The following is a 20,953-nucleotide window of genomic DNA, read 5'->3' on the forward strand; positions in this document are numbered from 1 at the left end:
GAGCTGTGGTACAGATTACACAGCCCCCCATCCCCAACCCTTTCCATACACAGAGCTCCAAACCTTTGGCAGATGCTCTCTGTGGCCAGGGGGACTGTGCTGCAGACAGCTGACATGGTCCTCCAGGCAAGCAAAGAGAGACCCATGAGCAGAGGGGACTCTTCTGTGCATGGACCAAGTGGGTTTCATTCCTCCAACCCCATATTTTCTACCCACAGTTGTTCCATCCTGGCACCTCTTGTGGATGGAGACCAGTCTGCTGCAAATTGAGCCAAACCCTGAGTCCATGAGGTACTGGGCTGGGCACCTGGTTCTGGGCAGAGATTGGTCCCTGATCCTAGCTCTGGGTCTCTCAGGTGCAGGCCCCATGGCTGATCCCCTTCTGAGGCAGTGGGACCCCACAGTCTGACTGCCTCAGACCCCAGACCCAGTGCTTCAGCCCTCCCAAGCTCCCAGTGCTTAAACACTCTCCCCTCAAGTCCACGTGACTGTGGGAGCTCTGGTGTCTAGCTAAACCCTTCAGCAGGGCAGGAACACACCTAACACAGGCTTAGCAAAGGAGATTCTCACCCACAGCTGCGTGGGGGTCATTTGGGTGTGTGTTTGTTTTGAGCACAAGGAATGAGGAGGGCTGGCCGCCCATAACTCCCACAGGACTTGTCAAAGCAGCAGTCTTGCTAAGGCCCAACATTCAAAACAACCTGAGTCAGACCCCAAAAATCAGGAGACAGCCCCCCTCAAATTATGAGATTAAAAAAAAAGATGAATGGTTTTTGAGCTGTCTTCTGGTTTTTGACCCCACCCCACCCCACCCCATGTGTGTGTGTCGTGTTGTGTTGCCAGTTTATAGTGGGGGATACAATTTTGGCCACTGCATCCCGACAACAATTAATTCCATGCCCCAGCCCCCACATCAGCTCTGCACCCCCAGCCCTACCTCAGTTAATATCGTGCCCTCCAACCCTGACCTCTGCCCCAGCCCATCAACTCCGCCCACCCAGCCACGCAACCCATTCTGCAGCGCCCGGTGCCCCCAGCTCCGCACCAGTTAGTTGAGTGGCCCACAGCACAGCAGGGGTGCTTTATAAGCAGTACAGACAGCAACACACTGATCAGCCATTGCATTAGCTCATCACTCAGGGGGCGTTAAGGTCGCTGCTGCAGAGAAGGACTGCCAGCTCCCAGGGGCTTTCAGGACTGTGGGCATCAAACCCAGATCTCAAAACACTAGGAAATGCTCAGCCCAAGTCCCCACAACCTACGCCCACAGAAAATGCTTGATTTGGTCCTTGACTGACTACATGGGACAAGTTTGAGAGTAGCAGCCGTGTTAGTCTGTATCTGCAAAAAGGACAGGAGGACTTGTGGCACCTTAGAGACTAACCCATTTCTTTGAGCATGAGCTTTCGTGATAAATTTGTTAGTCTCTAAGGTGCCACAAGTCCTCCTGTCCTTTTTACATGGGACAATTAGCTCTGACTCCGTGGTAGGTCAGCCCGAGGACTCTGCATGTCCGGGTAAGTGCAGCCCCCTTCGATGGGGTCTATTTGCAAAGGGAAGTGATTACCGAATTACCTGCTGCCCTCTCACAAAGGCAGGAGGCTCCAGCCAGTCTGAAAGTAGCAGGAAAGGCGTAATAAAGCTCTATGGATTGTGAGCTCCCTGCTCGCATCAGCCCAGGGGGCCAGGGAGTCGTGCACAGTGAGTTCGTTCTTCGGAGGTTGCCCAGAGCCGAGAGGCGGGTGATTAATGGGGTGTGGGGGGGAGCTTCCATTTATCACACTGTGTTGTGATTCCCACAGTCAGGCCCAATGGCCTCTTCCCGGAGAACGATATCATTTAAAACCCCGCTCTCCAGGCTGCTCCCGTGATTGGTCAGGGCAGACCCAGCGGTAAGAGCACGTGACTAGCTCTTTCCAATCAGGTCACCGGGTCACATCTGCAAAACACCCAGCTCCTGCCAGCCCAGGGAGCAAGAGTCTGGGCCTCAGGGTCGAACCCGCAGGACTCAGGGGCGCTGCTGCGGGGCCACACTATGTGTTAAACAGAAGTAAATTGCATTTCACCCCATCTTAAAGGAATAAAATCAATAATTAAATTTCTCAGATTTGAGCTTGCTCCCTGAAGTGAAGGTCAGTGCAGACAGCGCAGAGAGACAGGCGGAGTGGCCAGAAGCCAAGTCAGGAATTCCATGTCAGCTGCTCCATCAGGAGGTGGATGAGCTTGGTGGGTACATCCCATCAGGCCTGGGCTCCCTCTGTCCGACCAGCAGGGCTCACTGCAGGTGCATCCGTGGACCCATTTCCTGGCCTGCGGGGATGGAGGCGCAGACAGAGACGTTGGCAGGTGGCGACGGTGCAAGAAAACCAGGAAACAGCCCTGGGGCTGCAAAAGGAAAGAATCCAACTGAAGAAGGAGAGTCAGTCAATGACCCTTCCCTGAGCATTAGCCCAGCCCAGCCAGGAGCCCCCCAGGGCAAAGTGTCTCCAGCGCCTCACATCCCTGTGCTGGAGAACGTCCAGACGGTAAATCATCGTTAGTCTGGCAGCGGAGGTGTTAATTCTCCAAGGCCCATTGCTCCAGGGGACCCTGCCAACCCCACCGCAGCCCAGGGCTGGCTGCGTAGCAGGGGAAGAGTGCAGTGGGCCCAGTCCCCCAGCCCCTGCCACTGATACCCCCTGGCTGCTGGGACAAACACAGGGTGGAGGGCCCTGCTGCCACTTCTGCGTCTCCGGAGGATGAGGGGAGGACAGCCCTTCTGCTGGCCGTCAGGGGAAGAGGCCCCTGCTGCCACTCCTGAGCAGAGGAGGGGCCCTGCCACTGCTCCCAGGAAGAGGGTGGGGGGCCCTGTCATTGCTGGGGGGAGAAGGGGAGCCCCCATCTGCCCAGACACCCTCCAGCCTAGCCCAGATCACAGCTCTTGTATGCCCATGTGGCTAAAGCCTGGACTGCATAATCCAGCCCTGCCTGAGCCAGTTACTCTCGTCTTCCCAGGAATCACCTTCTCCCAGCAAGTTGTGACCCCAGAGACATCCAGAGCATAACGCTCCCTTCCCCAGGGGGCTTTGTCCCTGGGCTGCCGCATTAATGCTGCTCATGCTAGTTCCTGTGCTCTGCCCAGCGCAAATTACAGAAAAGCGACAGGTACCCTTTGCTCATCATGGAGAGGAAGGAGACAAGGAGGAAGGCGGCAATCAGTGCCTTCTTCAGGAAGAGCCAGATCCAGAGAGTGGGGCTGGCTAACGGCCCCCTACCTGTGGTAGAAAAGTATCAGATCAGCAAATGGACAGGAGCCCCCTGGGAGTGTCTGTGAAGTGTGTGAGCGTGACCTGCCCAGAGTGTGACCCACCCGGCATCTCCACCGAGGCACAGCACAGACAGAACTGCTGGTTCTTAGCCATCCCGCACATGCTGCCATGCCCCTGCACCAGGCTCAGATCAAGCTGAACCTTGACCTAGCCCAGCAGGGGATGCTGAAACCCTCACGGATCCATGTTTTGCTGGAGAGATTTGCAGAGAGAAATTAACAGTTCATTCCCGTACCTCTCCCCCGTGGGGAAACATGAGAAGGGAGGAAAAATAGCAAAAAGGGTCCCCACCCTGCTCTGCATGGCTTCTCTCTCACACACACGTACACAAGCATTTGCTGCTCAGCTAGGTGTGGGGGAGGCAGGAAGGGGGAATCTCCAGAGCAAATCCAGAGTTAGAGCAGAAATTCCCCCGGTCCTTCCTGTACTGCGGCCCCCTCTGAAGAGGCATAAATCTTCCCCTGGCCCTACTTTAACACCGGTTCAGTGAACTCCCTGGTGAGTGTCTGGGCTGAGCTGGGTTTCTTCCCCTCCCTGGTACCAGCCCCTCGTGGGGAGGGACGTGTGGCTGGGATGGGAACTCACACTCACCGCTCACAGACACGGCCGTGCCCGCGCCGGATCTGAACTCCTCAGCGGTTCCCAACACCTTCTTAAACTTCACACAGCGATAGGTCCCGGCGTCCGCGGGGCGGGTGTCACTGATGCGGATGGTGAAGTCTGTGTCAGAGCCACTCACAACCCGTGTCACCCGGGGGAATGATCCCGCCTGTGCATAAACGAGCTGCCGGTCCCCGCCCGAGCCCTTGAACCACTGCACGGGTCCTACTGGAGCGAGGCCGGTCACAGAGCAGGTCAGAGTGAGAGTCTCTCCCGCGGACACCCGCACGGCGTCCTGGGGCTGCAGCAGCTGGAACTCCTCGGCCCCCGCGGCCCCTGGAAGGAGAGAACAGGCCAGGCTGGGGGAGGCTGGTTCACAAGCCCCCGCCCCGCAGCAGCAGGGGGCTGAGCCCCAGGCACCGGGCACCGCTGTGTGGATCCTGACCCCAGCCCTGCCTAGAGCCGGGCCCTGCCCGGGCGGGGGGGCTTCAGCTCCCTGGGGAGCGACTCTGTGTTGCTCCACAGCGACCCCTGCAGGCTGCCCCAAAGCCGCGTTTCCAGAGCTCCGCCCCGGCTCCCGGGGGCAGGCAGGGACCAGGGAGCGGTTCGCTGAGCGTGAGCAGGGGAGCCGGGGCAGGGACAGAACCTCATGGGCACGAGCAGGGACAAGGGCCCTGAGCCCCCGCTGCTGCGCTGCTCCAGCCACAGAGAAGGAGCTTCTGGGTGGGTCACTTACTGCCAATGAACGGAGGGTTATTTTGCCCCTGGATGGCCCCACACAGACATGGCACCCGATGGAATCTGAAAGCAACACGATTTAAAGGGATAAAAAGAAATATTTTAACCCACATCTGACTAACCTGTGGAATTCACTGCTGCAGGATATTGTTGAATCTAACTGCTCTGTAAGATTTCTACAGAAAGATCAGACGTTTATAAAAATAAGAACAGCCCCTGCAGTGGCATGAGCTGGGAACAACTTTAGACACTGTTTCCAGTTCTCACACTCCAAAGCATAAGGTGATCACAAGCTGGGGTCAGGAAGGTTTCCTCTGGGATATAAACTACACAAGGGTTTATTCCTCCCTTTAGAGCACCTGGCATTGCCCTCTGCTCAAGCAGCAAGAAAGCAGACAAGCCGGCTTGCGCTCGCGTGGGCCGTGTCTGTGTTCTGCACTCACCAGGCATTTCCAGGAGAAGCAGCAGCACCAGCCATGGAAGAGACAATCCAGACACAGGGATCGACAGAGCCATTTTGTTCGCAGAGGGGCGACCTGTCAGCACCACGGCCTTTGCCAGCTCTCCGTTGTCCGAAGAGATACTGAGAAGTTGGAGGTGCAGGATCAGCCCTTCCCCTAATGCAGAAGGAAGTGGGTTGCGTTAGTGACATTTCCTCCTCCCACCTCTGGGCAGACTCAACTGGTTTTTCCCACCATGAATTTTACTTCTCACAGCGAAGCGGCTGGTGACCCGTGTTCTCTCATGAAGCCTCATGTAATCCAGCCCTTTGTGTGCCATGATCTTAAGCAGCCATGCTAACGCTGTTGGGGTATTGAAGGATGGAGAGAGGGGCCCTGGCAGAGTGCGGCTCTTTGGGAAGGGAATTCCCTGACAGCCTTTAAATCTCCCTCCCGAACACCAAAGCAGAGCATTTACCAGCCACTTCACGTTGAGAAACACTGTCCAAAGAGACATCGGAAAGCTGGGCCCGGAGGCCCCTGTTCTGGAGCTAGTCCCTGGCTGTGACTGCTACCAGAGAGGCTCCTTCAACACACGCCTCCGTGTGGGGATGGCACATGGTCACTCGTGGCACCTGATGTGTTAATTAGAGATGGGCTGGGTAGGGAGAGGGTGAATCTGAATTAGGTCTAGGCTGGAGTTTGGGTTTGGGAGTTAGTTTGGATCCAGTTTGGATGAGAGAAGAAAGAAGGTTTGGCTAAAAGCACTGGACTCGGCTCCAGGAGATGTTCAATTATCTGTGACCTTGGGGAAGTCACTGAGTCCTTCACGGCCTCTGCTCACATCTTGAAATTGCCTTTGTCTGACTTGGCTAATTTGATGGTCAATTATTTCGGACGGGGAATTGCCTCTTACACTGTGTTTGTACAGCACCTAGCACCAGGGGCCTAGATCTCAGCGCTGTGCTCTAGACTGGAAACATAATCCTGATGATCATTAATAAATCAATGGGGGCAGGTATTAAACCATGTCCCCCTTCAAATATATGCGTGGGTTAAGATTTGAGCGTCTGTTTTTGTCCCATTTCTAGTCTTAAAGCTCCATCAGCCTCTGCTCCACTGTGTTTTCATCTCTGTGCTTCTGGCGTCCTGTTTGCATAGGTCCTGGTTCTCAGCTGCTTGATCCATTACGTCTGCCATGAAACATTCCAGTGAGCACCAAGCAGCGAGGTGACGGGTCTCTGAAGTGTAATCGCGAAGGGCGTGACACAAGAGCTTTGGGTTTTGCAGCCATACTGCTAGTTTAATCATTTTTCAAAAACTGACTCCCCACCCTCCAGCCATGAACATCCAACCCACATCCAGCCCCAGACTCTGCACAGCCTACCTGAGACTTGCCAAGAGAAACAGACCCAATGGGCCAGATCAAAACCTCCTGCCATAAAATCCTGTGCGGGGCCAGGGAATTGCCTCTAAATTCTTCTGTCGAGGGCAGAGGAAAGAGTGGCCTTTGCCCCCATAGCAGCAGCAGTGGGTCTGGCCCCAGACACTGTGGAGCTCGCTGTATCCACCAGAAGCCAGGTCCATCAGCCAGAAAGCTCTGTACGGCTGCACCAGCTCTGGGGCCCTCCGCAGCTCTCTCCAGCTCCCTGGTGGGGTGACTCCACTGGCCCCCCCACTGCCAGGCCTCCCTCTGCCAACAGCGGCCCCTGGCTGCCACAAAAGGGAGGCAGGTTGTGTTGTTCGTTGTGGGTCTCTGGAAAATGTCAGCCCACCTGGGCCGTAGGGACAGAGTTGCCATTGGTGCTGCGAGAAGATGCGCGTGGGTCGGTGGACTACAATGCCCAATCCAAAGCAGTCCCAGGGCAGCATCTGCTGGCAGTAAACACCTTGGGCCCGGCTTTTCGGTGGCTTCAACTTATCTCCAGAAATTGCACAGGCCCATTTATCGGCCACACCCTCTGGACATGGAGTTCCCCCAGTTTGGCACATGAACAAGCTGGGTGGTGCTCAGCTTCCCCTGCTTGTGCCAAGGCCCCTGGTCCCTGCGGACTGTACACTCAGAGCCTGGGAGGCCGACCCAGGAGATCTGACCCTGGGCGTGTCACTTGGTTTTACAAGGACCAATCAGGGTGGGTGGCCAGAGAACTCCAAAGGGACTCAGCAAAGTCTGAAATTCAAAACGGGACCAGCCAGCACAAAGGGTGTGAATACACCATGAACCGTCCTAGTGTCCAGATAAACCGTGCGCCCCGACCTTAAGTCTCCAGGCTCTTCTGGATACAGAGACAGGTTTCCCAGACAGACTATAACCGTGTAGCCACTTTATAAATAACACAAGCAATGACAAATGGTAAGAACAGATGAGTCGCTATGTTATCTAGTCACTCACAGACACTTCTCTCAGGTGGGGTAAAAGATGCTCCTGTACAGTGTGTGGAGGGGGTTTCTGCCACCCAGGCCCGCCTGAGACATGGGACTTTAAAACAGCTACAAATGTTAGGGAATTGCTCCGTGACATTTCCCGTCTCCCCACCCCAGCTCTTCAGTCAGGGGTGAGTTCAAGCATTGCCAGAAATTATTACACAAATTTCTCCTGCCTCTTCATGGCCAAGCAGAGGCAGGAGGTTCCAGCCGGAGTCCAGAATCACAGAAAGGCACAAGCCAACTCTACAGATGGTCTGGGCTCCCTGCTCCCATCACTTCTGTGTCCCAGAGCACAGACCAGCAGGGTCAGCTACAGGATCCAACCTTGCCCAGAGCAGAAGGCGGGTGCTTAACAGGAGGAATGGGGGTGCAGCGAATCCCTTCATTTTCACTTTACTTCGGTTTCCATTTACCACCGTGTCTTCTCATCCCTCCCATCTCAGAGTCAGGCCCAGAGGCCTCCTGCAGGATGATAATAGGGTTTGATCAGGCTGCTCCATCACTGGGCCAAGTTCGACCAGTTCTCTCCTGCAAGTCATGGCGTCACATCTTCAAAACGCCCAGCTCCTGCCAGCCCCGGGAGCAAGAGCCTGACCCTCAGGGTCGAACCCACAGGACTCAGGGGGGCTGCTCCAGGCATTACACCCCCATATTCCGCATATACTAGTTTTGCTCTCTGTAGTGAAGGTAAGAGCAGACAGCACAGAGGGTTGGGCTAAAACAGTGCTTCTCAAAGTTTTTGTACTGGTGACCCCTTTCAAATACCAAGCCTCTGAGTGCGACTCCTCCCCCCCAGAAATTAAAGACACATTTTTTATACTTAACACTATGTAAAATACTAAATTTAAACCCTATTGCTTAACATGAATTTACCTTTTCCCATTGCTTTTAAATTAAGCCTAAAATACATTTTTATTGAATTAAATATAAGCAGAAAAGTTATTTTTAAGTAGAATTTTATTTTAATAATAGACAGCAATTAATGACCTGAAGCAGCCAAAAACCAGTGAGATGGATGATGCTGTTTATTTGACACAGGAAGTTTTATTCTTGGTGTTGTTTTAGAAAGGGTGCATCTGATGTCGTCCTTCACATCTGTCTGGGTCCAGCTTCCTGCACCACAGATCCAACTTCATCTGGAAGGCTCTGTTTTTATTAGTCAGGTCTATTAATGTTGAACGTTCTCCCTGAAGCGACAGATTGAGATCATTAAGGCTACCAAAGATATCAACTAGGTATGCCAAGCAGAGAAGCCATTTCTTGTCCCTGAACGTTTTGTTCAGCTCTTGTTTCTCTTTTCGCAGGAAAAGCTCTGCCATCTCTTCACCAAGTATAAAAACGCGCTTTAATGTGCGTCCCCTAGGGAGCCATCGGACTGGAGTGTGGAAAAGCAGAACTTCATCTTCACTTCCCGTTTCCTGGCAGAGCTCTCGAAAGAGATGGCTACTCAGAGCATGAGCTTTAATGTAGTTTACTGCTCGTCGAACAACATCCACGACAGCATTAAGGCCTATTGGCAATGTCTTTGCAGCTGGGACTGGACGATGGATTCCACAGTGAGTGACAATCCCATTAGGTGAGACGCACTTTACCTTCTGCTGAAAGCCAGACCACGCACCCATCCTGGCTGGAGCACCGTCCCGACAGATACCACAAAGATTCTTCCACTCAGTGTCTCTGCTTTCCAACAAGGCGTTCACCTTACTGAAAATGGCCTGCGCCATTGTGGTTGTTCCAAGTTGTTCACAGACGAAGAATTCATCCTTCACATCCCCGGCGTTAACACACCGTACGGATGCGACCAGTTGTGCGCAGCGAGTAACATCAACTGTTTCATCAAGCTACAGGCTGAACATACTGAAAGCAGAATGTTTAATTTCAGGCACAACTTGTTTCTTGATATCTTCAGACATCTCACATATTCTGCGCTTCACAGTGTCATGAGACATGGAGAGCATATTCCAGTTTTTGGCAATATCTTTGCCAACCTCCATCTTTTTGCCTCCTGGCAGAATAAGCTCCTCGCCTCCAGTACACGGCGCTTTGGTACAGGCAGTTCGTAGGGACACAACGTAAGAGGCCTCCACCGTTGAGGACATTTGCTCTCGGAAACTTCCATCAGAATCAAGCCCGGCCGCCTTCGTTGCGTCTTCTCCGTGTTTCGATTTTTCGCCTCGGGAGGTCTAGTTTCCAGATGTCGCTGCGGTTTGCACGGTTTCACTGATTCAGCAGAGAAGATTTCACAGCAAATGAGGCATTGCGGTTTTTCAATACCGGAGGTGAGGATATTGGAAAACCCATTTTAATGTAAGACGAGATACAGTCGTTTTGTAGCGGTTTTAGCAGGACAGGTGGCCATTCTTTTCAGGAGAAGGTTTGCGCTTGTGTGTCCGACTGTTAATTCATAAAGTACCTGTTCAGCTGCGAAAGAGTCAAGCCCTCTAATGTTGTCTCAGTATCAGGACCAGCCATAGGAAAAATGGAGCCCTGGGCAAACTTCTATTTGGCGCCCTTTTTTGGGGGGTGGAGCAGGGCTGGAGGTGGAGTGGAGCTGGGGGTGGGGCTGGGCTGGAGGAGCTTGGGGCTCTGAGGTCCGCACATGGCGGTGACGGGGGCTCACAAGCGCCTGGCCGGGCTCACAGCCCTGTGTGAAGCAGGGCTGGTGGTGAACCACCTCGTGCCTGGCGGAGCTCCTGGCTGATAACCCTCAGCATGGCCGGGCTCCGCCTGACAACCCCTGTACAGGGATCGGGGCTCACAGCGTCCTGGATGCCCCAGCTCAGGGCTCACAGCCCCACGCCTGGCCGGGGTTCGGGCTCGCAGCCGTGCACGGGGGTCGGGGTCAGGTCTCACAGCCCCAAAGCCCTGCACCTGGCCAGAGCTCAGAGCCCCACTCCTGGCCAGGGTTGGGGTTGGGGCTCGCAGCTCTGCAGCCCCAGACGGGGGTTGGGACTCACAGCCCCGCGCCAGTGTCAGGGTCGGGTGTCGTGGTTGCAGCCCGGCACAGGGGTCGAGACTCATAGCTTGCAGCCCCGCTCCTGGCCAGGTTTGGGGTTAGGGCTCGCAGCCCCACATTGGGGTGGGAGTCGGAGCTCGCAGCCACGCGCCGCTGTTGGGGTCAGGGCTCGCAGCCTGGTGCAGGGGTCGCAGCTCATGGCTTGCAGCCCCACGCCAGGGTCTGGGCTCGCGACCCCCCACACAACTGGGTCGCGATCCCAAGTTTGAGAACCAGTGTGCGAGAAGGAGCAGGGAGCCCAGTCAGGATTCGCAATCAGTAGGCATGAGTGAGCAGTGGGTATGTCCCGTCAGGGGCCTTGGCTCAATCAGATTGGCCAGCAGGGGTCACTGCAGTTCCACCATATAGGGACTCCTTTCCTGGACTGCAGAGATGGAGGCTGCTGACAGAGAAGCTGGCAGGTGGCGACAGTGCGAGAAATCTGGGAAATAGACCAGGGGCTGCAGAAGGAAAGAATCCAACAGGTGAATGAGGAGAGTCAGTCAATGACCCTTGCCTTAGCATTAACCCAGCCCAGGGAGGAGCCGCCCAGGGACAAACTGCTCTAGTACGCTCCATGTCAGCCCCATCACGCCCTGAGCTGGGGGCGGGGTGTCGGGGAGCAGTCATCTCACGCTGTATGTTTAACCGAGGGGAGATTTACTCAGGGCTCTGACTCTCCTGAATTTCCAGTGACTGTGACAAGCTGGTACCTGAATTCTCCCCTCCCTAGAAAGGGGAGGGACCCTCCTGGTCAGGGATCAGGACTGGATCAGGAGTATTAGGAAGCCCAGAGGAGAGTGATGCTGAGGAGGATTCAAGGTATAACTGTTGTGTTCCCTGAGGGATGGTGTCACCAGCTTTGGGCTGAGGATCAGGCTTTGCAGGATGGAACTAGCTGGGGGTTTGTCTCTTTGGGGCACAGATACGGGGACCTGGGCGGCAATGCCAGGGGAGGCTGGTTAACAGCAGTCACAGGGCTCTGGAACTAAGGAATCTGGTCCACAGCCACGAATGGGTCGCTGGGACCCTCTGTACAGGCCCGGCGCAGGAGAGAGTCAGGGATCTGGGAATGCCGGGCCCTCGGCTGGAGTGGGACTGTTGTTCTTGGGGGTGAATACCTTGGGGCAGGATTTCCAGCAGCGACATGGCTAGGACAATGTGCCTAACATGAGATAAAAGGGAACTGATCCCCTGTGTGTCCCTGGCCCCTGCAAAGCTCCCTCGACCCGCCTGGCTGTTTGGGGCAGGGATTCCGGAGCTCACCAGGGGCCCTGGACTGTGTCCCCCAGGGAACCTGCCCCAGCGGAACCCGGGAAGGATTTACCAAACGGAGGGAGCATGTGGAGAGGAAGCTTCATGTGAACAGGAGAGGAGCAAAAGGGCTTCTATGTGACAGGGGCGCAGACAGTGATGGAAAGCCTGGCCAGCCCTGCCAGTTCCCCATGGAGCTCACCCTGAGCCAGAAGGATCCACTCTATGGGGCAGAGCAATTCATTTTGCACTTGTACACAATCCTTGGGGTCTCTGATGCCCGGTTAGAGCAGCAGTTAGTGCCCAGGGAGATGGCCACCTGGTGATGGGCCCCTTTGGGCTCTAGGAACTGCATTGGGGCCCTGAAAAAAACGACCCGGCCACTCGTGATCTGGCCTGGCATCAGACTGGGAGGATCTGTATCCTATGCGCAACCCCAGAGACATCCAACCCCACGACACTGACTCGCTGTGAGACATTAACGCTTCCTGCTCTGCTCCTGGGCTGCAGCATTACAATCAGTTCCCTCTGGCTCCTTTTTAATGCCCCAGGGTAACTCACAGAAAATCAACATTTACCTGGTTACTCTTTACTTCTCAGGAAGAGGAAGAGGAGGAAGGCGGCAGTCAGCATCTTCTCCAGGAAGAGCCCGATCCAGAGAGCGGGGCTGGAGAACAGGCTCTGACCTGCAGTGGAAATGCCTCAGATCAGCCAATGGAGAGAAACCCCCAGCAGACAGGAGAACTGCTGGTTCCCGGCCTTCCCGCCCTGGCTCACGTCACCTTTACCAGGCTCCGAGGAAACTGGCCTTCCACGGGGCTTGGCAAGTTCCTACCTGTGAACAGCAGTTTGGCAAATGGCCTCTGCAGAGTTTGCCCAGCTCTGCCTGGCAGCTGTATCTAAACGCGGCTGGTTGGCCCCACGGAGGCCCAGACTCTACAGTGGAGACCTCGAGCTTCGCAGAGCAGGAGAATAAGGACTCAGGAACCACCTGCACTTTTACTTAAAAGCCTCAAATCCCTGAGCAGTGCCGGAGTCCTTGGATCACCAGCTCTGCGGGAGTCACCGTGTTCGAGCCCCTCTCCAAAGGACATTCACACCCTGCAGGGCTGCAGAGAGCATCTTCCCTCGGCACAGAGCGCAGCCAAAGTGGCATTTCCTGCTCTCAACCTTCCCCTTCCCGTGGCGCCCACGGGCCCCAGGAGAGCAGAGCTGAGCAATAATCCTGGAATAAAAGAGTCGCTGTTACACTGAGGCGCTCCACTGCTGGAGATGGGCTGAAATGACCCCTGGGTTCAGCAGAACAGACCTGGCATTTCCCTGCAGTGCAGGGAGGGTTCAGCTGCACATTTACCTGCATCAGGTGAAGTACCATCTTTGCTTGGCTTAGGAGGTGGCTGGGAGATTCTCAGCATCTGGCTGGCACTGACGGGGGGCTGGGAATCGTGCACAACCCGACAGGTGAACATGGACCGATTCCTCTGTTCAGTTGCTTTGACCTCCAGGGAGCTCTGCAGCGTGTACGTCCCATCTGGATTCTCGGCCAGGGGGGAGGATTTTCCAAGGTTCGTCTCATTTCCATTCTCCAGCCAGGTGAGACTCGCGTCCTTCAGGTAAAACCCCTCCGCGTGGCAGGTGAACGTCACAGACTCGTTCAGTGCGACGGGCGCTGCTGGGTCACCCACTCGCAGCCTGGGTGGAACTGAGAACACAAATATCCTGTGCTCGGCAGCTACAGAAATTCTCCTTTTCCTGCTGAGTCAGAGGGAAATTTCTGGGGCTGGACAGACTGACATTCCCCCTGAGCCCACGTCCCACTTGCCATGTGATATTTTTTCAAGGGCAAAGAACTTTGGTTATCTCTAAGTTGCCTTCCCACGTGTGAGAGCTTTGGCCCCCTCACAGGAATAAACCCAGGGGAAGGCAAATGTTTTAAAATGAGCAGGCTGCAAAAACCCAAGTCTACCCAGTGTCCCCAATTTCCTTCCCCTTCTCCCTAGAAAAACCCCTGACAGACCCAGCTTGGGTACATTAAAATGGAGAGTGGTGTCTTACCAGGGTTTAAACAAAGTCAAACACCTTCTTCCTAACCCTGCCCTCCACTGGGCTGGAGTAGGGGATGTGCCAGCCCAGGGCAAAGAGTTTCAAAGTTTTAAGGGCACAAGGCAGAGTCCAGAACTGAATCTGGATTTCAGTGACTCCCCTCTTACCCCCCACTACCCAGCCCAAAGGAACCAAAGGCTGAAGGATCCATCTCTGCCCCTCCGCAGTAGCCCCAGCTGGGCTCCTACCTCGCAGGGCCTCTCTGAGGTTGTAGGACCCACGCAAGGGAGCCGGTAAGGTGCTGTGCTCTATCTGACAGGTGAGCTGGGAGCGGACGTCTCCTCGGGTCAGGCTCAGTCCCACGGTGCTGGACATGTTGTAGGAGACGCTTTTGTGTTCGGGGAGAACCTGGGGCTGGGGGGCTGGGAGTTTGGTCCCATTTTTGAGCCAGGTCACAGTGATATCTCTGGGGGAGAATCCTCCTGACGTGCAGGTGAAAGTCACTGAGGGACCCGGCTCCGCCCTGCTGGGGGGGCCGGACACGGACGGGGCCGAGGGCCTGGCTGCAGGGAGGAGCGTTTATCAGTCAGATCCCTGCGACTGAGAGCCCATCTCCCCACCCCATGGGGCCTGCTTCCCCACAGGGACAGCCTGAGATCGGGGGAGGCACAGCCATTGAGTAAATGCAAAGGCGGGGGTCGAGGGGACAGACTAGGAGAGTCCTTGCTGGGGCTGGGGAAGTGTCATAGGAAAAGAAGAAGAAGAAGAAGATCCCAGTAACTCCCTGGCTGCAGCCGAGCTCTGTGCCCACAGCCAGAGCCCTATGGGGGATGGGGGAAGGGGGGTCGAGTAGATTCCCCCCAGGACTGTGTCTGGCCGCAGGTCGGTTCTGCCAAGGAAGCACAAACTCTGAGCAGCTGCCCCAGCCTGCCTGGTCCTTGCTCCCTGTCTCCCACTGGGGCTGCCCCGGGCACTGGGGGAGGGGGGAGAGAAACCCCCTGGTGCTGGAAGCGAGTCCCCCGAGTAGGTGAGTGTGAGGAGTCGCAGCCGGCTCCCCAGAGGGCCCCCCACATCCCCCGCCAGCAGCTCCGGCTGCTCTTTCTAGAGGGGCCGAGTGGGAAGAATAAACCCAACACCTGAGACCCCCCCCATGCACCCACCCGGCCAGTCACCCCCACTGCACACCTGGTGCACCTGGCACTTCGTTTTCGTTGGGGGGCAGCGATCCCTGGGGATAGAGGAGAAATTTCTCCCCCTTCTCCCCCATCTCGCTAAAATCCACAGCACCCCCTCCCCCCGCGCCCCCACACAGGTGTAGGTCCCAACCCAGGTCCCACTGTCTCGGTGGGAAGCGCAGCTCCCCGGGGAGGGTCCGGGCGGAGCGAGGTTGGTCCCCGCCCTGGTCCCAGCCCCCGATGGGCAGGGGTGAGTGGCTGGGATGGGAGCTCGCCCTCACCGCTCACAGTCACGGCCGTGCCCGCGCCGGATCTGAACTCCTCATCGGCTCCCGCCCCCTTCTTAAACTTCACACAGCGATAGGTCCCGGCGTCCGCGGGGCGGGTGTCACTGATGCGGATGGTGAAGTCTGTGTCAGAGCCACGAACAGCCCGCGTCACCCGGGGGAATGATCCCGCGGGTGCATAAACGAGCTGCCGGTCCCCGCCCGAGCCCTTGAACCACTGCACGGGTCCTACTGGAGCGAGGCCGGTCACAGAGCAGGTCAGAGTGAGAGTCTCTCCCGCGGACACCCACACGGGCTCCTGGGGCTGCAGCAGCTGGAACTCCTCGGCCCCCCCGGCCTCTGGAAGGAGAGAACAGGCCAGGCTGGGGGAGGCTGGTTCACAAGCCCCTGCCCCGCAGCAGCAGGGGGCTGAGCCCCAGGCACCGGGCACCGCTGTGTGGATCCTGACCCCAGCCCTGCCTAGAGCCGGGCCCTGCCCGGGCGGGGGGGCTTCAGCTCCCTGGGGAGCAACTCTGTGTTGCTCCACAGCGACCCCTGCAGGCTGTCCCCAGAGCCGCGTTTCCAGAGCTCCGCCCCGGCTCCCGGGGGCAGGCAGGGACCAGGGAGCGGTTCGCTGAGCGTGAGCAGGGGAGCCGGGGCAGGGACAGAACCTCATGGGCACGAGCAGGGACAAGGGCCCTGAGCCCCCGCTGCTGCGCTGCTCCAGCCACAGAGAAGGCGCTTCTGGGTGGGTCACTTACTGCCAATGAACGGAGGGTTATTTTGCCCCTGGATGGCCCCACACAGACATGGCACCCGATGGAATCTGAAAGCAACACGATTTAAAGGGATAAAAAGAAATATTTTTAACCCACATCTGACTAACCTGTGGAATTCACTGCTGCAGGATATTGTTGAATCTAACTGCTCTGTAAGATTTCTACAGAAAGATCAGACGTTTATAAAAATAAGAACAGCCCCTGCAGTGGCATGAGCTGGGAACAACTTTAGACACTGTTTCCAGTTCTCACACTCCAAAGCATAAGGTGATCACAAGCTGGGGTCAGGAAGGTTTCCTCTGGGATATAAACTACACAAGGGTTTATTCCTCCCTTTAGAGCACCTGGCATTGCCCTCTGCTCAAGCAGCAAGAAAGCAGACAAGCCGGCTTGCGCTCGCGTGGGCCGTGTCTGTGTTCTGCACTCACCAGGCATTTCCAGGAGAAGCAGCAGCACCAGCCATGGAAGAGACAATCCAGACTCAGGGATCGACAGAGCCATTTTGTTCGCAGAGGGGCAACCTGTCAGCACCACGGCCTTTGCCAGCTCTCCATTGTCCGAAGAGATACTGAGAAGTTGGAGGTGCAGGATCAGCCCTTCCCCTAATGCAGAAGGAAGTGGGTTGCGTTAGTGACATTTCCTCCTCCCACCTCTGGGCAGACTCAACTGGTTTTTCCCACCATGAATTTTACTTCTCACAGCGAAGCGGCTGGTGACCCGTGTTCTCTCATGAAGCCTCATGTAATCCAGCCCTTTGTGTGCCATGATCTTAAGCAGCCATGCTAACGCTGTTGGGGTATTGAAGGGTGGAGAGAGGGGCCCTGGCAGAGTGCGGCTCTTTGGGAAGGGAATTCCCTGACAGCCTTTAAATCTCCCTCCCGAACACCAAAGCAGAGCATTTACCAGCCACTTCACGTTGAGAAACACTGTCCAAAGAGACATCGGAAAGCTGGGCCCGGAGGCCCCTGTTCTGGAGCTAGTCCCTGGCTGTGACTGCTACCAGAGAGGCTCCTTCAACACACGCCTCCGTGGGGGGACGGCACATGGTCACTCGCGGCACCTGATGTGTTAATTAGAGATGGGCTGGGTAGGGAGAGGGTGAATCTGAATTAGGTCTAGGCTGGAGTTTGGGTTTGGGAGTTAGTTTGGATCCGGTTTGGATGAGAGAAGAAAGAAGGTTTGGCTAAAAGCACTGGACTCGGCTCCAGGAGATGTTCAATTATCTGTGACCTTGGGGAAGTCACTGAGTCCTTCACGGCCTCTGCTCGCATCTTGAAATTGCCTTTGTCTGACTTGGCTAATTTGATGGTCAATTATTTCGGACGGGGAATTGCCTCTTACACTGTGTTTGTACAGCACCTAGCACCAGGGGCCTAGATCTCAGCGCTGTGCTCTAGACTGGAAACATAATCCTGATGATCATTAATAAATCAATGGGGGCAGGTATTAAACCATGTCCCCCTTCAAATATATGCGTGGGTTAAGATTTGAGCGTCTGTTTTTGTCCCATTTCTAGTCTTAAAGCTCCATCAGCCTCTGCTCCACTGTGTTTTCATCTCTGTGCTTCTGGCGTCCTGTTTGCATAGGTCCTGGTTCTCAGCTGCTTGATCCATTACGTCTGCCATGAAACATTCCAGTGAGCACCAAGCAGCGAGGTGACGGGTCTCTGAAGTGTAATCGCGAAGGGCGTGACACAAGAGCTTTGGGTTTTGCAGCCATACTGCTAGTTTAATCATTTTTCAAAAACTGACTCCCCACCCTCCAGCCATGAACATCCAACCCACATCCAGCCCCAGACTCTGCACAGCCTACCTGAGACTTGCCAAGAGAAACAGACCCAATGGGCCAGATCAAAACCTCCTGCCATAAAATCCTGTGCGGGGCCAGGGAATTGCCTCTAAATTCTTCTGTCGAGGGCAGAGGAAAGAGTGGCCTTTGCCCCCATAGCAGCAGCAGTGGGTCTGGCCCCAGACACTGTGGAGCTCGCTGTATCCACCAGAAGCCAGGTCCATCAGCCAGAAAGCTCTGTACGGCTGCACCAGCTCTGGGGCCCTCCGCAGCTCTCTCCAGCTCCCTGGTGGGGTGACTCCACTGGCCCCCCCACTGCCAGGCCTCCCTCTGCCAACAGCGGCCCCTGGCTGCCACAAAAGGGAGGCAGGTTGTGTTGTTCGTTGTGGGTCTCTGGAAAATGTCAGCCCACCTGGGCCGTAGGGACAGAGTTGCCATTGGTGCTGCGAGAAGATGCGCGTGGGTCGGTGGACTACAATGCCCAACCCAAAGCAGTCCCAGGGCAGCATCTGCTGGCAGTAAACACCTTGGGCCCGGCTTTTCGGTGGCTTCAACTTATCTCCAGAAATTGCACAGGCCCATTTATCGGCCACACCCTCTGGACATGGAGTTCCCCCAGTTTGGCACATGGACAAGCTGGGTGGTGCTCAGCTTCCCCTGCTTGTGCCAAGGCCCCTGGTCCCTGCGGACTGTACACTCAGAGCCTGGGAGGCCGACCCAGGAGATCTGACCCTGGGCGTGTCACTTGGTTTTACAAGGACCAATCAGGGTGGGTGGCCAGAGAACTCCAAAGGGACTCAGCAAAGTCTGAAATTCAAAACGGGACCAGCCAGCACAAAGGGTGTGAATACACCATGAACCGTCCTAGTGTCCAGATAAACCGTGCGCCCCGACCTTAAGTCTCCAGGCTCTTCTGGATACAGAGACAGGTTTCCCAGACAGACTATAACCGTGTAGCCACTTTATAAATAACACAAGCAATGACAAATGGTAAGAACAGATGAGTCGCTATGTTATCTAGTCACTCACAGACACTTCTCTCAGGTGGGGTAAAAGATGCTCCTGTACAGTGTGTGGAGGGGGTTTCTGCCACCCAGGCCCGCCTGAGACATGGGACTTTAAAACAGCTACAAATGTTAGGGAATTGCTCCGTGACATTTCCCGTCTCCCCACCCCAGCTCTTCAGTCAGGGGTGAGTTCAAGCATTGCCAGAAATTATTACACAAATTTCTCCTGCCTCTTCATGGCCAAGCAGAGGCAGGAGGCTCCAGCCAGAGTCCAGAATCACGAAAGGCACAAGCCAACTCTACAGATGGTCTGGGCTCCCTGCTCCCATCACCTCCGTGTCCCAGAGCACAGACCAGCAGGGTCAGCTACAGGATCCAACCTTGCCCAGAGCAGAAGGCGGGTGCTTAACAGGGGAAATGGGAGTGCAGCGAATCACTTCATTTTCACCTTACTTCAGCTTTCATTTACCACCGTGTCTTCTCATCCCTCCCATCTCAGAATCAGGCCCAGAGGGCTCCTACAGGAGGATAATAGGGTTTGATCAGGCTGCTCCATCACTGGGCCAGGGCAGATCCACTCAACCAGTTCTCTCCTGCAAGTCATGGCATCACATCTTCAAAACGCCCAGCTACTGCCAGCCCTGGGAGCAAGAGTCTGACCCTCAGGGTCGAACCCACAGGACTCAGGGGGACTGCTCCAGGGCCATTGGGTCTCATAGACACAGTGTGTGTTCCACCAGAATCATGTGCGTTGTACCCCATATTTCAGCTCTTCTCCCCGAAGTGAAGGTCAATGCAGACAGCACAGAGAGACAGGGTGAAGGGGGCAGGGAGCCAGGTCAGCAATTCCCTGTCGGCTGCTCCATCAGTAGGTGGGTGAGTTTGGCAGGTACAGCTCAACAGAGGCCTGGGCTCCATTGGCCTGGCCAGCGGGGGTCACTGCAGCTCCATCGATGAACTCATTTCCCAGACTGCGGGGATGGAGGGAGGTGCAGACGGAGAAGTTGGCAGGCAGCGAAGGGTGCAAGGAAACCAGGAAACAGAAGTGGGGCTGAAATAGGAAAGAACCAAAGAGATGAAAGAGGAGAGCCAGTCCATGACCTTCCCTGAGCAGTAACCCAGCCCAGCAAGCAGGCTCCCCAGGGCACCGGCCACACGCGCCCAGGCAGGAGGGGAAATCATCATCCAGCTGAAGGTTTAAACTGAGAAAAAAGGTCCGTTGAGACTTTGCTTCTGAAATTTCCTGTGATTATGAGAAGCTGGAAATTGAACTCCCCTCCCCTAGGACAGGGGACGACCCCTCCAGGTCCCAGATCAGGGTATGGACGGCAGGAAGCACTGAGAAGGCTAAGACCGGGGAGAACTACAGCTGTCCCCCTGGTACCTTCTCGGGAGGGTGCCACCAGCTTTGGGCTGGAACCTGGGCTGGCCCGGACAGGGAAGCCCCGAGTGGAGCGAGCTGGGGTTTGTCTTGGGGATAAGGCAGGGTGGCCTGGGGACCACCACCAGGGAGGGCATGTTACATCAGCTGCAGACTGACCTCACACTTGGGAAGGCAACTCCCATCTTTTCATGTATATATACCTGCTCCTGTATGTTCCACTCCACGCATCCGATGAAGTGGGTTCTAGCCCACGAAAGCTTATGCCCAAATACAGGGGTTCGTCTCCAAGGTGCTACAAGGACTCCTCGTGGGATCAGCTACACGGCATTGTAACGAAGGAGGAGTCCTGCAGGAGTCCACCCCAGAGACAGCAATTGGGCATGGCCACTTGCATAGACACCACTGAGAAATGAATCAGCCCCTGGTAATGCCAGGGAGGAGTTGACTGGGCAGGGAGAGGGTTAATACGCTGGTGGAAGGTTGCCAGCAGCTACCTGTTTGGGACCTTATGCTTAGCAACAGAAGAAAATCTCCCACCTGGTCTGGGCCCAGCAGGGCTCACCCTTACCCAGCTGGCTGTCTGGGGCAGTGACTCTGGCTGGCCAAGGGCCCTAGAGTACAGCCGCTGAACGCTGCCGCCCATCACTGCTATGTTAGTGGAGTTAGCGAGGCCAAAGCTGGCTCAGAGCGCCCCCCAGGTGCAGCAGTCACCCCTCGGACTGCAGGGTAGACACGCTCGGGTCTGTGGG

The 20,953-nt window shown here is 55.8% G+C and overlaps 2 protein-coding genes and 1 long non-coding RNA gene across 4 annotated transcripts; 1 reads left to right on the forward strand and 2 right to left on the reverse strand.

Moving 5' to 3' along the window:
- Nucleotides 1-2,118: 2,118 nt before the first annotated feature.
- On the reverse strand, nt 2,119-9,612 carry LOC311529415 (uncharacterized protein; the record flags this gene model as incomplete). Its single annotated transcript, XM_084645392.1, has 5 exons — nt 2,119-2,385; nt 3,149-3,254; nt 3,900-4,244; nt 5,090-5,263; nt 9,372-9,612. The coding sequence occupies 5 exons, from the start codon at nt 9,610-9,612 to the stop codon at nt 2,241-2,243; spliced, it is 1,011 nt and encodes a 336-aa protein (XP_084501518.1). The 3' UTR covers nt 2,119-2,240.
- On the reverse strand, nt 8,492-16,532 carry LOC311529365 (signal-regulatory protein beta-1-like). 2 transcript variants are annotated; one of them, XM_084645316.1, is made up of 6 exons: nt 16,454-16,532; nt 15,262-15,606; nt 14,054-14,368; nt 13,117-13,464; nt 12,341-12,448; nt 8,492-10,969 (listed from the first exon to the last, which is right to left on the reverse strand). In XM_084645316.1, the coding sequence occupies exons 1-5, from the start codon at nt 16,524-16,526 to the stop codon at nt 12,345-12,347; spliced, it is 1,185 nt and encodes a 394-aa protein (XP_084501442.1). In that variant the 5' UTR covers nt 16,527-16,532; the 3' UTR covers nt 8,492-10,969; nt 12,341-12,344. The 2 variants fall into 2 exon arrangements, with proteins under 2 accessions (XP_084501442.1, XP_084501443.1); XM_084645317.1 differs by lacking the exons at nt 14,054-14,368; nt 16,454-16,532 and having other exon boundaries at nt 15,262-16,371.
- LOC311529366 lies at nt 15,389-17,497 on the forward strand. Its single transcript, XR_014713819.1, has 2 exons — nt 15,389-15,524; nt 16,365-17,497. It is a non-coding gene; the product is annotated as an uncharacterized lncRNA (long non-coding RNA).
- The last annotated feature ends 3,456 nt before the right edge of the window (nt 17,498-20,953 follow it).

The sequence above is a fragment of the Lepidochelys olivacea genome (genome assembly GCF_965140295.1).
Source record: "Lepidochelys olivacea isolate rLepOli2 genome assembly, chromosome: 13".
Classification (NCBI taxonomy): Eukaryota; Metazoa; Chordata; order Testudines; family Cheloniidae; genus Lepidochelys; species Lepidochelys olivacea.